The sequence below is a fragment of the Bombus impatiens genome, unplaced genomic scaffold (genome assembly GCF_000188095.3).
Source record: "Bombus impatiens unplaced genomic scaffold, BIMP_2.2 scf_3474, whole genome shotgun sequence".
Taxonomy (NCBI): domain Eukaryota; kingdom Metazoa; phylum Arthropoda; class Insecta; order Hymenoptera; family Apidae; genus Bombus; species Bombus impatiens.
Genome location: NT_179893.1, coordinates 1,373,534 through 1,388,009, shown reverse-complemented (window position 1 = coordinate 1,388,009; position 14,476 = coordinate 1,373,534). Strand labels below are relative to the sequence as shown.

The following is a 14,476-nucleotide window of genomic DNA, read 5'->3' as shown; positions in this document are numbered from 1 at the left end:
ATAAGTATATAAAAATAAATACCAGAAGAATAACGTATTAATCTATTCATGAAAAGGCATTTTAGTCATTTATTTTTTTATAAAGATTATTGTTAATAATTGATATAAATCTACATTTCACTTAATGGAATGATTAGTTATAAATATATATCGTCGTTTGTATCTAATTTGGAAATTTAAAAACGTCGATATTACAATATTGGCTATTTAGCACGTACGGTGAATCAAAGATGGTGCTAATAGTAACGAAAGTAAATCCACTCACGTGGACCAACGAGGTTTGAAACTACCAAGTGAGCGAAATATTTTCTTAAACATTTTGGATTAATCTTTTATATTATAATAATATTATATTATACATTATATTGCAATAACAGTTATTAAAAAAGTGGAATATAAACATGAAAATGCCTTACAAGGTAAGTATTTATGAAAAGAAATGTAGCAATATCCATATAACCTAAAATATATATACATTTAACGTCATAACATTTCAAGAACATTAAGCAACTGAATAAAATATATAAACTTATGTATCTTAGGCAAATATAAATGATTTTTTAAATCATTCTGGCAATTTGGCGTTTGAAAATGATCATCATTCTAACGATGAAATTGATGAAGACAAAGACTATGAAAATGAAGAAAGTGAAGAAAATGAAGAAGTGGAAGAGATCAAAGATATTAATAAAGGCGGAAATCTTCTCTTGGTATCTGGCAGAAAAAGAACGAAGGTTACCAATGATTCTGCAGACATTTTATTGAAAAAGAAAAGAAAATTAGACAATGATTTATATAAACCACCAACTGCTGAAGAACTAAATCAACTTAGGGAGACAGAAAATTTATTTCATTCCAATTTATTTAGACTACAAATAGACGAAATGTTAAATGCAGTTAGACTTAAGGATAAATATAAAAATTTGTTTGATATTTGGTTTAAAAAGTTTAAAGGGACTATTGAATCCATAAAGGAAACAGAAGAATATGAAGTATGTAGATCTATTTAACCAGAAAACTTTGAAATAGAGCTTTTATGTAATTTATAATTTATATTTGTAGCTTTCAGATGAGGAACTAGGAAAAAAATTGAACATGCATATTTCAAAGCTTAATGTACCAAAAGTAGCAAAAGGAATCTTTAAATTTCTTAAGCCAACAGATATTTCTATTATAGGATCTTATGCATTAGAAGCTGCAGTTGGTTCAAATATCTCTGTAGATATAATGATTGAAATGCCTGCCAAGATGTTCCAAAAACAAGATTACCTAAACTACAGATATATAAAAAAGAAAATGATATATTTAGCATACATAGCATCTAATATTGCTGATGATATTGCAGAAAGCAAGAGATTTATGAATGACACTTTAAAGCCAGTTTTAAAAATTGTACCAAGTGGAAAATTAGGTACCAAAATTAATGTATTGATACATATATCAGCTCAAGAAGGAAGTTTTAGACTAAGTAGATTTTTACCAGAAAAGAATAATGTTAGACCTCAATGGTTTTTTGGAGAGACCAAAAATAGTATGTTTCTGATTTTCTTTTCTTACTTTTTTTACTTATACTGTACAATAATCATATTTTTATAATTATAGTTGCAGAGAATTTTGTGCCAACACCACATTATAATTCAATAATTCTTCATGATTTAATTATAAAAATACATGCAGAGAATATGAAAGTAATAAGAGAATATCCAAATATAAGAGATGGCATTATTTTATTGAAAATATGGTTAACTCAACGTGAATTATTAAAAGGCTATGCAGCTTTTAATGGACATATCATAACAATGCTTATTCTATATTTGTTATCCATAAAAAAGTTAAACACATTTATGAGCAGTTATCAAATAGTCAGAAATGTGTGGAATTATTTAAGTATGTAACATTCTTTAAGTATAAATATTGATAGGTTTGATACTTTTATTGTTATTAACTGACATCACTTATTTTATCAGTACACATTGATTGGTGTGAATCTGGAGTAAGTATGAATCAAAATGAAGAGAGTAAAGATAGAATTTTGAAATATCATGAGTATTATGATTGTGTATTTTTGGATAGCACTGGTTATTACAATATTACTACAGATTTGTCTAAAGCTACATATAGATGGGTACAAAAAGAAGCAGAACTTTCCTTAAATCATTTGGACAATGCACATGCAAACAGTTTTCAATCACTTTTCATGAGAAAAGTACCATTTTATATGGCATTTGATCATTTTATATGGTAATTATTTTTACAGCTTATCAAAATATGTAATTGATTAATTAAACAATATTAATTAACAAACAAAGTTAAAAAAATATATAGGTTTAAAGATGCTAATATGTTAAGAAATCTAGTAAATGTTAATTCAAGTGATAAAGATAAACTAGATTATGGTCCCAATTATCGAGCCCAAGCAATAAAAATTCTTTGTAATACTCTTAAAGAAGGACTGGCAAATAGAGTACATCAAATTTGTGTATTACCAAATGAAAGTTCAGAATGGGAATGTACAGAGAATAATCGTGATAATATTGGGAAGATTTTTATTGGGTTAGAATTAAACCCAGAGTATTGTTTTAATATTGTTGACAAAGGACCTGAAGCAAATTTACCAGAAGTATGTAAGCTTTTTAAATATTAATGGATATTATCACTTCTTTTTCTATGTGTGTATGATATAATAAGTTTCATATTCTAGGCCATTGAATTTAGAAATTTTTGGGGTGAAAAATCAGAGTTACGGCGATTTCAAGATGGAACTACTCGAGAAGCAGTAGTTTGGTCGAAAGGCAAAACATTATCAGGAAAAAGATTAATATGTAAAAAAATCGTAACATTTTTACTAAGAAAAAAATTAGGTATACTTAAAAAAAAATTTATATATATTGCGAGTGAAATGGAAGAACTTTTACAATTGCAAAAGGTAATCATTTTCAGTACATTTTTATTTATAAAAATATATTAAATATTTTGTTTCATTTAGGTAAAAATAACGCATTTCGCTTATGGAACGGGAGAAGAAGCAGCACTGAGAGCAATAAACGTATTCAATCAACTTGAGAAAGATTTAATGTCTCTTACAGACATTCCCTTATCAATACATGGGGTACAAGGATCTAGCGCAGTTTTTCGATATACGGATGTTTTCCCACCACTTGCAACGGTTTATCAACCTGATAATCAACTTATTAAGAAATCTAAAAAGGGTTTGACACTATCAAGAAATATAACTGCAGCACCTAAATATGTTTGTCCACTTGATGTGAGCTTGCAATTATCAACTAGTGGAAAGTGGCCAGATGAGTTAGAAGCTCTTAGAAATACAAAAGCCGCTTTTCACATACAAATTGCAGAATGCCTCAGAAAACAATATAAGTTAACGACAGAAGCAAACTTTTCACATATCAATGTATATAAGGTTATTATTTTTAAATATTATTTCTTCAACAAAGAAAAGTAATATTAAACATAGATGATTCATTAAAAAGTAGTCATTTTCTGTTAGGATGGATTTGTGTTTCGGTTAAGAGTGGCACATTCAAAAGAAGTTAGTTGCTTGAAACAGCAAATAACTGAGAATGGAGTTATACAATATAAAGATAACGAAAAATCAATCGAATTAGAAAATAAGCTATTTGAATTACCAAAGCTAACTAGTGCTTTACATGGGTAAGGTTAATTTATCTTAAAAAATTATTATGCTTTAATTTAGTAATATGATATTATTTATATGGTAGCTTACATAATCAACAACCATCCTTTGGACTCGCATGTTGTTTGGCAAAACGTTGGTTATCCGCTCAGCTATTAGATAATTCTCATATGCCAGATATAGTAGTTGAACTACTTGTAGCTTCAATGTATTTAATACCTGCACCATACAGACCTCCTCAAATGCCTCAAATAGCATTCTTGAGACTCTTAGAAAGTTTTGCAAGGGGTCATTGGAATACAGATCCTGTTATAGTAAATTTCAACAATGAAATGTCTAGTAAGTACTTATTTTGATACTAAAAATTGTCAATGTATTATCCCTGCTTATAATATCATTTTTAAATATAGAAGACGAAATAATTGCCGTGGAAACGCTTTTTGGATCATCTCGTGATTCTTTACCACCACTATTTATCTCTACTCCTTATGATCATCAGAGATCATTATGGACTAAAAAAGCACCATCTACTCTAATTTTAAATCGTATTACCATGCTGGCTAGACAATGTATAAAGTTATATGAACAACAATATTTTACAAAAGTTCTGTTAGATTTCAAGCCCTTATTTAGGCCACCACTTACAGAATATGATTGTTTGATTTACCTAAAACCGTGTATGGTACCTAGAAGGTTACAAGCAATTGATGTTGATGATGCATGTCCAATTGTTGAATGGCACCCATATAAACATCATTCAGCCCAAAAGGTACCAATTGTAGGTTTTGATCCTGTACAACATTTTCTAGAAGATCTTAGGGTAAGTTTTTAAGTGATATTTCATATAATATTAATATTTATTATATAGTTTGATTTTTTAATCATCAATATTTTTCTTTTCATATTTTTTTTTTAGAATGGTTATGATGAATTTGCCTTATTTTTCCATGATACCTATGGTGGCACAGTAATTGGAGTTTTATTGAGACCCTCTGCGCTAGAAATTAAGGATCTCAAGGTTTCAAATATAAGTGGCAGAAAATGTAATAATAATAATGAACTAGCTTTAAATATTTCGGCAATCATACAAGATTTTTATGTTCTTGGAAAGGGTCTTGTAGAAGCGATAGATGTTCGATCTAAAAAGTTTTCTTTAACTTGATTTCTTCTAGTATAAATAAATTGTAATATACATTTTAAAGTAAAACTTTGTTATTTATATTATTGTTTTATGATATAATTTTCTAGTATCAACTTTCTTATCTTGTATAAAAATAACTATTTTGCGTACAAAATAATTTAATTATGAAACCATAATTAAATATGAATATAGATAAAAACCAATTATATAAAATACATTTATTTCAATAAATATATATGTGTATATATATACATATAAAAATGATTATAAAGTATTTTATATTGTACTATGATATTGAAATATTTTAAGGTATAGTTTATATAAAAGAATTACTTCATCATTAAAGATCTGATTTCATTATTTAATTTCATAATAACTGTATCGTCAATTGTATAACTCCCTGTTTTTAAAAGGGAATCACGTTCTTCAACTAATGCTTGCAATCTTTCATCCTGTTCATCTGATCTTTTTAATATGCCTTTATTAGCATTTTGCGAAATTTTAGAGCCTACAGAATTTGGTGTAAATACTTGAGAATAAACGTCTTTTTCAATGAGATATGCTTTTGGCTTGATTACATCAATTTCTTTCTGAATTTCATTTAACAATATTTGATCATTTGTCAAGGCAGTAGAATCTGCAGATAATATTTCTTCTAGGCTAAAGAAAAAAAATAAGATATTTTTAGAACATATTAAATGTCACTCATGTTGTACCAATATACATATTGCACATACTCTAAGTTTTGTAATTCTTCTTTACTATTTTTAATTTGGACTTGTATAGCTTGTTGATGTTCCATTTTCATACGATGTATCTCACGAACTGCTTTTGCCCATTGTTCTTTGAAAAAAGATTTACTTTCCTGTGCATTTTGTAATTTTTTTTCAAGTGTCTTTAACTCTTGCAATAAATTTGCTGTTTGATCCTGCGTCAAAGAACCTTTTTGATAAGTTTCCAATTCTTCAGACTGTTTTGATACAAGCAATTGTAATTTTTCATTTTCAGTACTTAATTGTTCAGTTTGTGTTTCTAAAGCTGTTTTCCTCTTTTCAAGAGCATCAATCTAAAAATATTAAGATTGTATAATTTAATTCTTATTTATAAGGGCGCAAGTGTGTTTATAAACCTTTGTCATAAGTTCTTCTTGAACCATTTGAAATGACTCTTTAAGCTCGTGTAATTTTGTATCATATCTCCATTGCAAATCTTCATTTGCTTTAATTAACCTAGTTTCTTTTTCGAGGCTTTTCAATCTTCGTGTTCTTAAGTCTTCTGTAGCATTATTTAAACTATTTGCTAGCATTTTACATTGTTCAACGCTACACGCAAGTTTTGTTTCTAAATTTTCTCTATGTTTTTGCCATTCTTGACTTAGTAAATTTAAATGACGATCTTCCTTCCTTTTTAACTAAATTATAAAAATGAATGATAGATCATATATATCTAAAATAAAAGTACCTTCTTTTCTATAGTTAGATGTAATTTTACCTCAACTTTAAATATTTCCATCTGTCGTTCTTTCCAAGTCTCTAACTCATCCACTATTTTATATGCTAAACTATCATCTAAGATTGGTGGCCCTAAGTTTTCATCTAATTCCAAACCAAATATTTTGTAATGTTATATCCTCATGCATAGATGAAACAAATGAATAAAAAATCATGTACATTAAAGACTTACTAGGAATGGTTTTTTTAATCTTATAATATGGACCATAATCTTGTAAATTTAGCATAACATCCAAGTTGCCAATATTATTATGTTCTATATCATACAATGGTATATTGTATTGGTACTCCATCTAAAATACATTTATTTGCTGTATGTAAGCGTAAAATATAATTTCTAATATATTACCTTATTTTGACAAAATAATTCTTTTGTATTAATTTTACTTTCAGATATACAAGTCTTAGTACTTCCTTCCACTTTATATATACTAATTTTTGGTGGGAAATTTAGCAATAATTGTTTAATTTCATCTGTTGCTGATATAAATTGTAATTTGCACCCTATATTTTGTAATTTTACTTTTTCTCCTAATGAAGCTAGTATTTTTGGATGAAATGCAGAAGTAACTTCAGTTTTTGGATGATGGAACCTATATTAAAGAAAAGATATATATTTAAATAAAAAAATCCCCTTCATAGTATAAAATATTAATTTTAACTGTTACATTAGTAATTAGTAATTAGTACCGAATTTCCATATTTGGAATAATTAATTTTGAAGATATTGCCTTTATTGCTATTAACAAAATATTTAAATAATAACAGTGATAAGCCTCTACACTTTTAGAGGAATTATCAATATTAGACTGACACAGCAGTGTGTCAACTGAATGTGAATAAGTAGCCTTAACAAGTTGATCTCTTACAAGATCAGAATTTAAAGTGTGTTTATTTATATTATTGCATCCATTTGGGGGATTGAACATTTGAATTCCATATTTTCTAAAATCTCCAGCAGGATTTCTATGACAATCTATTTCACTATAATTCTGAAAATTACAATTAAATACAATGAATATTAGTTCTAAATGTTGCTACTTTACCATCTATTCCAAACAAAGCTTACTACTTGTCTTAAGATATTCTTTAATTCCACAGAATTAGGAGTGATGAAATCATTGATCATTACATTTGAAGTATCCATTGCTACACTTGTTTTACCTACATATTGCAATTTTAGCTGTAAATCGAGATACGAGTCTCTACATTCTACTTTATTATTTTCATTGAAATCTGCTTTACATAAACAACACCGCTGATTTAAAATACTACTATTATTTTCAGTGATTTTAAGAAATTCTTCAATATTATCAGTAGGGATTAATGGTTGCAAATTTACTTCCGATTGACCTAATATATGATCTTTATATTTTAAATATATAAACAGAAATGGCTTTAGTTGTAAATATTCTTTGAAAACTTTTAATGAACTTCTGATCCTTATAACAATTTTTTCATTAAGTGTCCAAATATCTCCATACTCTTTTTTACTTTGATTAAAATATACATCATTTTCTAATATCTTACACCAAAAATATAAATTGTTTTTCATATCTGTATAATATCTCATTGGTAGCAAAGAATCTACATATGCTGCAGATATAGCAGTGATATTCATTAAAAAGAATTCATGACAAATATCTAATGGACCTAATTGTATAAGACGTTCATCACGTAACAAAATTGGTGTTACTTTATTAAATTGAACATTTGCTTGCTGACATTCTTCCAAATTTTTTAACTGTAATTTCATACCATAATTTTTGTATTATCATTATTAAGCATTTATTTAAAAGTAACAAATGATTTACCTCTAATTGAGCATTTACTGATGTAGCTTCTAGATCGTGGATACTTAAAGCAAGAAGTAACTCAGGTTTATGTATTTTGAGTTCACTTTTTAATCCTAATAGTTTATGCCAATTAGCTTTTACATTATCAATACCACTTTTAGCAAAAACTTGGGCAGATCTTAAACTAAGTAGAAGATACCCTAATTTTTCTTTGATATTATTACTTTTAACAGCAAAGCATTCTATTTTTAATGGAACTTGTCCTGACCTCATCCTATAAAGTTAAAAATTGTTTTAATAACAAACATTACAAAGTATTTTGTAATAAACATCATATATGATACATACTTTCGTAGTCTGTTTTTATCTACTTCCCAAACTAAATCATGATCATATTCAGGATTTGAATTTGGCTCTATTATATCAGTTTCCAAGGAATGTCCATTTAGAGTTGCAACAATTAATGTAGGTAGCAGAATTTGTTCAAAACCTTTACCTAAGATTATTAACATTAAACGTTAAGTTCTTCTAACTTTTATTAAGCAACATGCTTAGGTCATATCATGGAATTATTGAAATTAAAACAAAGTTGAAATTCAGAGAGAAATACATTTATTAATATTAAAAAAGCAGATATATAATGCGAAATTATAGAATTTTATCCACTACAAGTCATTCTTAAGTAAATATATTAAACAATTAGTTTTTCTACTATATTTGTATATTATTTTATGTTACATTATTTCGCACAAGAAAGATTTTATAAATAAAAGGTTAACAAGTAATCCTTGTTGATTTACCTTCTTTTATATTCAGTACAACTCGAACATCAGAATTTGCTAATTCCTCCATTGCATCATAATATAATAAATAAAAATAATTAGTATAAAGTGAGCAAATATTTAATGAAAATTAATGGAATCCGTAAAATTCGAATTGGTTACTATGGATACGTAGGTATTTAATGGCATAACATTTTATTTATCATGTCAATGTTTCACGGACGGCTTATAAATTACACAGGACTATATGTATTATTTACACAATTAATAACATTGAAATCTTCATAAAATTAGATTCGCTAAAACTCTCTTAAATTTATTTGAAAATTCAAATAAACGCCATATGAGTATCACTGAATATGAATATAGATAAATAATTAGTCGCCCAAATTGGTCTGGTAACAAAATTGAACACCGACTAAATATTAATTTTTAATTTGTTTTATCAAAATCATACAGAAAAATACATAACATAGAAAAATTAGTCATAATCGTGAAAGAGTTGCAAGATGTAAAGAAAAAGCTAAAAAATTATCGACGTATAAGAATGGAGATAGTTTGGAAAAGAGGGCGTCGGCGTCGATACTGTTGGGAACGCGGCGTTATTTCGTTTCAAGTTGGCAACACTGTCAGCCTCGTAACAAATCTCACCTATGTCGAGTCGAGCGCGAGAGACAGGAGCGTAAGCTTGTCCGCGATCGTTTGTCCGCGTTCGACAGGTCTTTCAAATAGCGTGCGTGTAATCGGTGGACGGTAGAGCGTAGGGATATAAATTGTATTCGTATAACCAGTTTCGAAATAAAAGTTTGTTGGAAGGCCTGGGGAGCGAAAGGACTGCGGAGGGGACTGCAGTTAATACGGGGCTTGTGTGTGGGCATATAATAGCCGATCGGGCATACTGGTGACACGGCTGCGGATTTTTCCTTCGGCAAGAAGGAAGGAACATACGAAGCTCGCAAAGTGCATGTGCTAGTGTGCGTGTCACTATAAAAGAGTTCAGAGCCGCTTCGGCGGCGCTCCCAAATCTAACTGCAGAATTGAGTCTGTGGTGGTGAGGCCGCGGTACTATCGGGCCACGATTGAGTACGATCACGATCGCACGCGGCAGGGCCGTTTGTAATGGAGGAGGTTTCCGAGTGTATTCCCGTGCGACAGAACAGTCACGGCGATGCACGCCGTATTGACTGAGACGCGATATTTATCGTTGACTATTCCCCCCGGCCGGCCGGGCAAGAGAGGCAGGTCGAAATTGGTATGGAATCGTCCAGGGTCCTCGACACGACGAACACTCGCTCCCGTCTGTGATAACCACTAGCCGCTTAGAAAGAGATAGAAGAAGGGAGAAAAAGGAAAGAAAGAGAGATAGAAAGCTGTTGTGTATTTTGCGCGTGTGTGTTCTCCTCGTCTGCCCTCTTCATTACGTCTTTAAGTGTAAACATTTCTCGAAATCCGTTTCGAGGTTAGGATAGCATGGGGATTGATCCCCTGAAGGCATCGACCGACGAACCGTGACACCTGCGACTCGCGTCGTGTACGCGGTGTGTGCTTTTGTGTGTGCGTGCGTGTGTGTATTCCTCCTTAGGAAACCGCTGGGAGTTATTATTTTCCATCGGCGGCCATCCAACGGGACGACCAAAGAAGAAAATATGTCAAGAATGGGGATCGATCCCCGACGATTAAACGCCGTGCATCGTTTATATAATTAATTCGACTAATACAAGACTAACATCGGCAACGTTTTTTTTTTTACCGTACAATCGACCTTTTCTGTCACGTTTAAACAGACTGTCGCAGATTACTCTGCCACGACAGAGGACACTCGCACCATGCAGAAAAGAGACGGTAGAGACACACAGCTACAGCTCGCGCGTAGCTCTGAACGCGAACAGGAAACGACCAAGAGGATCTCTCGTGGTAGCGGTAATGCTACCAGATTCAACGCGTATTCCTCAAGGTATAGTGTCACCTCCTCCTCTAATGTACTCATGGTCGGTCCCAACTTCCGTGTCGGCAAGAAAATTGGATCTGGCAACTTTGGAGAACTTCGACTCGGTGAGTTTGATTGTCTTTTCCTTTCTTCTTTTTTTATATTCTTTATTATTACATATCTTTCTATATGTATTTTTTTTCGTTTATTTTTCGATGTACGTTCTACATATATGATCATAAATAATACACGTCATGTTAAAACGTTCGTCTCCGTCAATGATAATATTCGCGCGTGAAAGTGACTTTTTCAATGGTATCGAACAAAATGGAGCCACGTAAAAGAACACCCCGTGTGCTGTCGTTAGTAAGCAAGAAAGAAATCCTTCCTAACCTTTCCGGAGCGGTTCGCGTTACGGGAATGAACGGAACCTTGAAGCAACATTTCATTCCGATCGATCTTAATGGAATTCGTTTCAGCTGATCTCGCTTCGACTCGCCCGCGAGATCTTTCATCCTGTTCGGTGCACTATCGCCGCGTATTCTTTCTATCTTTTCGATATTTACGTTCTCGAAAAATCGCGTACACCACGAGTGCAAAGCCATCGTTTAAATTAATACTAGAATTATTTTGCAGCGGTTAAACTGTCCAATTTGCAATTTTTCACACAAGTTTTATAAAGTTACAGAGGTACATTTTTCAGGACTTCTTAATGATCATTTTTTTTAAAAAATATATAGACATAGATTTGCTTTCTTCCCTTATTACGTCATTTTCCGTGTATCTTCCATTTTGTTTACTTCAGTAACACATTCAGAGTCTCTAACGTAATAATATGTTTTTTTATAACTAAAGTATGACCAAGGGCCTTTTGCTCGATAGATTTTTCTTTTGTAATAGAATATCTTGTAATTTATAAAATTTTTTTCTAAAATTCCATTCGCTTTATTGTCAAATGTATTATCATCAAGCAAAACAATTTATTAATTTATCAATACAATATCAAATCTTATAACTCGTGATTTATAAAATTTTGTTAATAATGTAATAATTTAATTGTACAAGAATGTCCAGGTTAGACACTTACCGATAATTTCAACGAAAACACAAATATTCCCGCTTGTGTGAATTACAAATAACACATAATACGAAATATGACGTTCGAAAGCAAATTCACCAAATTTTTGTCTCAATCGCGCAGACTTGCCATCTTCCATACAATACTTTATTTTCGTAAAATTATCGCGAACGCGTTAACAACAATGACAATGTCGACTTGCATCGGTATCGTCCGAAGTTCAGGTCTTACTGCGTGACGTAATTCTCCGACGATAAATTTATATCTTTTATCTATGCTAAAAGAGAGTGTGCATCGAATATAAAGATGTTTATGTCCGCCATGGCCTCCCTGACGATTTTATTACGTGCTCGGCTCGCACGTTCCGCGAAACGGTCGAACTTTAACATACCAATTAACGCACCATGCGCATATGCATTTTCGCACGCTTTTAACTATAAAAAAATATCGAGTATTATCGATGGTGCGAAGTTAAACAATCGACTTGTCGATTTGTTTGCTATTCCGCCACGTGACTCGGGTTAAACGAGCTCCTTCGATAAACATTGAATTTTACCAGGTACAAATGTTTTATGTATAACCTCGCGACGAGCCAACTGTGCGTCGCGATGCTTGCAACTCCAACAACTTGTATAAACTTTTTGCTCATTGTCTTTCGTTTCGCACGCATTCATGATAGCTACCGCTAGTGATGGACTGAAATACGTCGCAAGCAGGTACGAAAATTTACCCAATTGAATTAAATCGGTCGGTCGAATCAAATTCGTAGTTTCTATAAATATCTTGAAACAAAGAAAGAAGAGGCACTTTCAAGTAAATTAGGACCTAAATCTTGAATTTTCTATCAGTACTTTGGGAAATGAGAAGGAAATGTACCTATGCAGTTATGTGTATACAGGTCAAATAGGTTCGAGCGTTTTACTACGAATCCCCTCTTCTCCGTTAGAATCCTTTTTCACGGCTATGGGTTTTAATTATCCAGTGACGAACGCAAACGTAAAAATAGAATTTCTAGGAATTCTGTTCTATCTGATCTTTTAAAATTTGCTAGAAGAATTCAACGGAATGCCAATACCTTTCTGACTCATGCGATTCGATTGCAATTTCTAAGGCGTTCGACTCGTTCAAATGTCGAAGTACGTACATAGTTCGAAGTAGATTTTCCAAACTTGCGACTGCTTGTTCTGCAATTTGAAACCCACTTGTGAAGATCAAATACACATTTGGCAAATGATATAGCGAACGAATTTTGAGAATTAGATTTGATTCGGATCTCACGTGAATAATTATATACAAAGAGGCAGTCCACGTTGATATTATTCTACATATCGTGAATGTTTATGTAAATCTATATTTGTACGGATACAATTAAAACGTTGAATGCCACGCCAGTTTTACAAGATTTGGCCGTGGCGCCACGATGAATTTTTTATTATGCGATACATATAATGTTGAAATATTACCTATAAGAGATATGTTACGGTGTATAATCATCATTAATGAATTTATTTAACTGAGGTGACCCTCACGGCGCTGTAGTGCAATTTCGTTCGATTCACTTATTTTTTGCGATTATCAATTATTTCATGGTGTTTCTTCGCGTTCTGGAACCTACCATACACCATAATCCATCCCTCGATCATACTTATTCGGATCCGCAATAATCCTAAGGAACTGTTACAAAATTTAGTAACTTTTATTTTACTGTCAAGGCCCTTAACTGCCATTAAACATCTTTTAGGTCAAAACGTTCCTTAGGGTTGTCGTTCATTAAGATAAGACACGGAAAAAGCGGATTTTTCCCATGTTCGACAGCCATTGGTGAAGGACGCACATAATGGATCTATATTGCATGTATAAATAATATTATTCTTATATGTTTTATACTGCATTAATTTCGTCTCACCATTGTAGTAACGATGGCAATAATAACAAATTTATAACTATTGACATTTGTTCAAATTATGTATTTCTACTAATCTTGATGCGCTGGTCATAGGTGACCCCCATGGCATTCAACGTGTTAAAGAAACGGAACTTGGGTAGACATTTGTTTCATCTACTAAATATTGCATCAGTTATAAAGTCACAAAATGATAGATCTTTTTTTAGAACATGTTATGTATATGAGTGGCGAGTTAGTTTTGAATTGGAAAGAGGATTGTGTTTAAAAAGTGGAAGGAATTGAGTGTTCCACAAATTCTACGGGCAAATCGAATATCCTTTGCTCTAATGGAAACACACGTGGCCCTGGTTGGCACAAAGCTTCGTGTTTTCAAAGAGAACGAATTAGGTAAACCTCTAAGCTACTAACCTGAGAGATTAGGAATATTGAACTTCGAGGATCTTTCAAACCCAATAGGATCGCACGAACAATAATTAAAATCGTGATTCATCATGCGAAAATGCACTCTTCTTTGCTTCTTTGCTATCTATCAATTCTGATTAGAGTTTCAGATCGATAAGAACGTTGTGCACTTTCTATTTTTCTTACATGTACTTTATGAACTATCGTAATATATACGACAGTTCACAAAAGTATTCGAACACTTGTAGAAATCTTTTATGATATACGTACAAATTATT

General features: G+C 31.5%; 3 protein-coding genes across 16 annotated transcripts in view; 2 read left to right on the top strand and 1 right to left on the bottom strand.

Moving 5' to 3' along the window:
* The first annotated feature begins 220 nt into the window (after positions 1-220).
* LOC100740685 (nucleolar protein 6) lies at positions 221-4,879 on the top strand. 2 transcript variants are annotated; one of them, XM_033324531.1, is made up of 12 exons: positions 221-419; positions 543-992; positions 1,063-1,531; positions 1,603-1,887; positions 1,968-2,241; positions 2,326-2,620; positions 2,702-2,926; positions 2,987-3,421; positions 3,509-3,672; positions 3,741-3,994; positions 4,066-4,224; positions 4,303-4,444. In XM_033324531.1, coding segments are annotated over exons 1-12 (3,030 nt in total). In that variant the 5' UTR covers positions 221-401; the 3' UTR covers positions 4,305-4,444. The 2 variants fall into 2 exon arrangements, with proteins under 2 accessions (XP_033180422.1, XP_003494770.1); XM_003494722.4 differs by adding an exon at positions 4,572-4,879 and having other exon boundaries at positions 222-419; positions 4,066-4,475.
* A 193-nt stretch (positions 4,880-5,072) lies between these two features.
* Positions 5,073-9,516, bottom strand: LOC100746042 (centrosomal protein of 120 kDa). 2 transcript variants are annotated; one of them, XM_012393569.3, is made up of 11 exons: positions 8,904-9,516; positions 8,452-8,599; positions 8,122-8,377; positions 7,377-8,051; positions 6,998-7,299; positions 6,657-6,900; positions 6,480-6,600; positions 6,288-6,391; positions 5,926-6,207; positions 5,534-5,862; positions 5,073-5,456 (listed from the first exon to the last, which is right to left on the bottom strand). In XM_012393569.3, the coding sequence occupies exons 1-11, from the start codon at positions 8,953-8,955 to the stop codon at positions 5,126-5,128; spliced, it is 2,844 nt and encodes a 947-aa protein (XP_012248992.1). In that variant the 5' UTR covers positions 8,956-9,516; the 3' UTR covers positions 5,073-5,125. The 2 variants fall into 2 exon arrangements, with proteins under 2 accessions (XP_012248992.1, XP_012248995.1); XM_012393572.3 differs by lacking the exon at positions 7,377-8,051 and having other exon boundaries at positions 5,126-5,456.
* A 21-nt stretch (positions 9,517-9,537) lies between these two features.
* The window catches only part of LOC100740443 (casein kinase I), a 60,459-nt gene continuing 55,520 nt past the window's right edge, over positions 9,538-14,476 (top strand). For 5 of the 12 annotated variants that reach the window (XM_033324534.1, XM_024372128.2, XM_012393534.3 and 2 more), the window contains exon 1: positions 9,539-10,937. In XM_033324534.1, the coding sequence (XP_033180425.1) occupies positions 10,712-10,937 (226 nt within the window). In that variant the 5' untranslated portion in view covers positions 9,539-10,711. Of the gene's footprint in view, positions 10,938-14,476 lie in introns of all 12 variants that reach the window. The other 7 variants (XM_024372129.2, XM_012393536.3, XM_033324533.1 and 4 more) reach the window with 3 other exon arrangements.

Bases quoted from the DNA above. Each gene is read 5' to 3' on its own strand.
- LOC100740685 (XM_003494722.4), top strand. The intron at 1,888-1,967 runs GTATGTAACATT...TTATTTTATCAG, and splicing joins AAATGTGTGGAATTATTTAA to TACACATTGATTGGTGTGAA. The intron at 2,927-2,986 runs GTAATCATTTTC...TGTTTCATTTAG, and splicing joins AACTTTTACAATTGCAAAAG to GTAAAAATAACGCATTTCGC.
- LOC100746042 (XM_012393569.3), bottom strand. From the start codon at position 8,955: ATGGAGGAATTAGCAAATTCTGATGTTCGAGTTGTACTGAATATAAAA. The intron at 6,601-6,656 runs GTAATATATTAG...AATGTATTTTAG, and splicing joins AATTATTTTGTCAAAATAAG to ATGGAGTACCAATACAATAT. The intron at 5,863-5,925 runs GTTTATAAACAC...TAATATTTTTAG, and splicing joins AAGAAGAACTTATGACAAAG to ATTGATGCTCTTGAAAAGAG.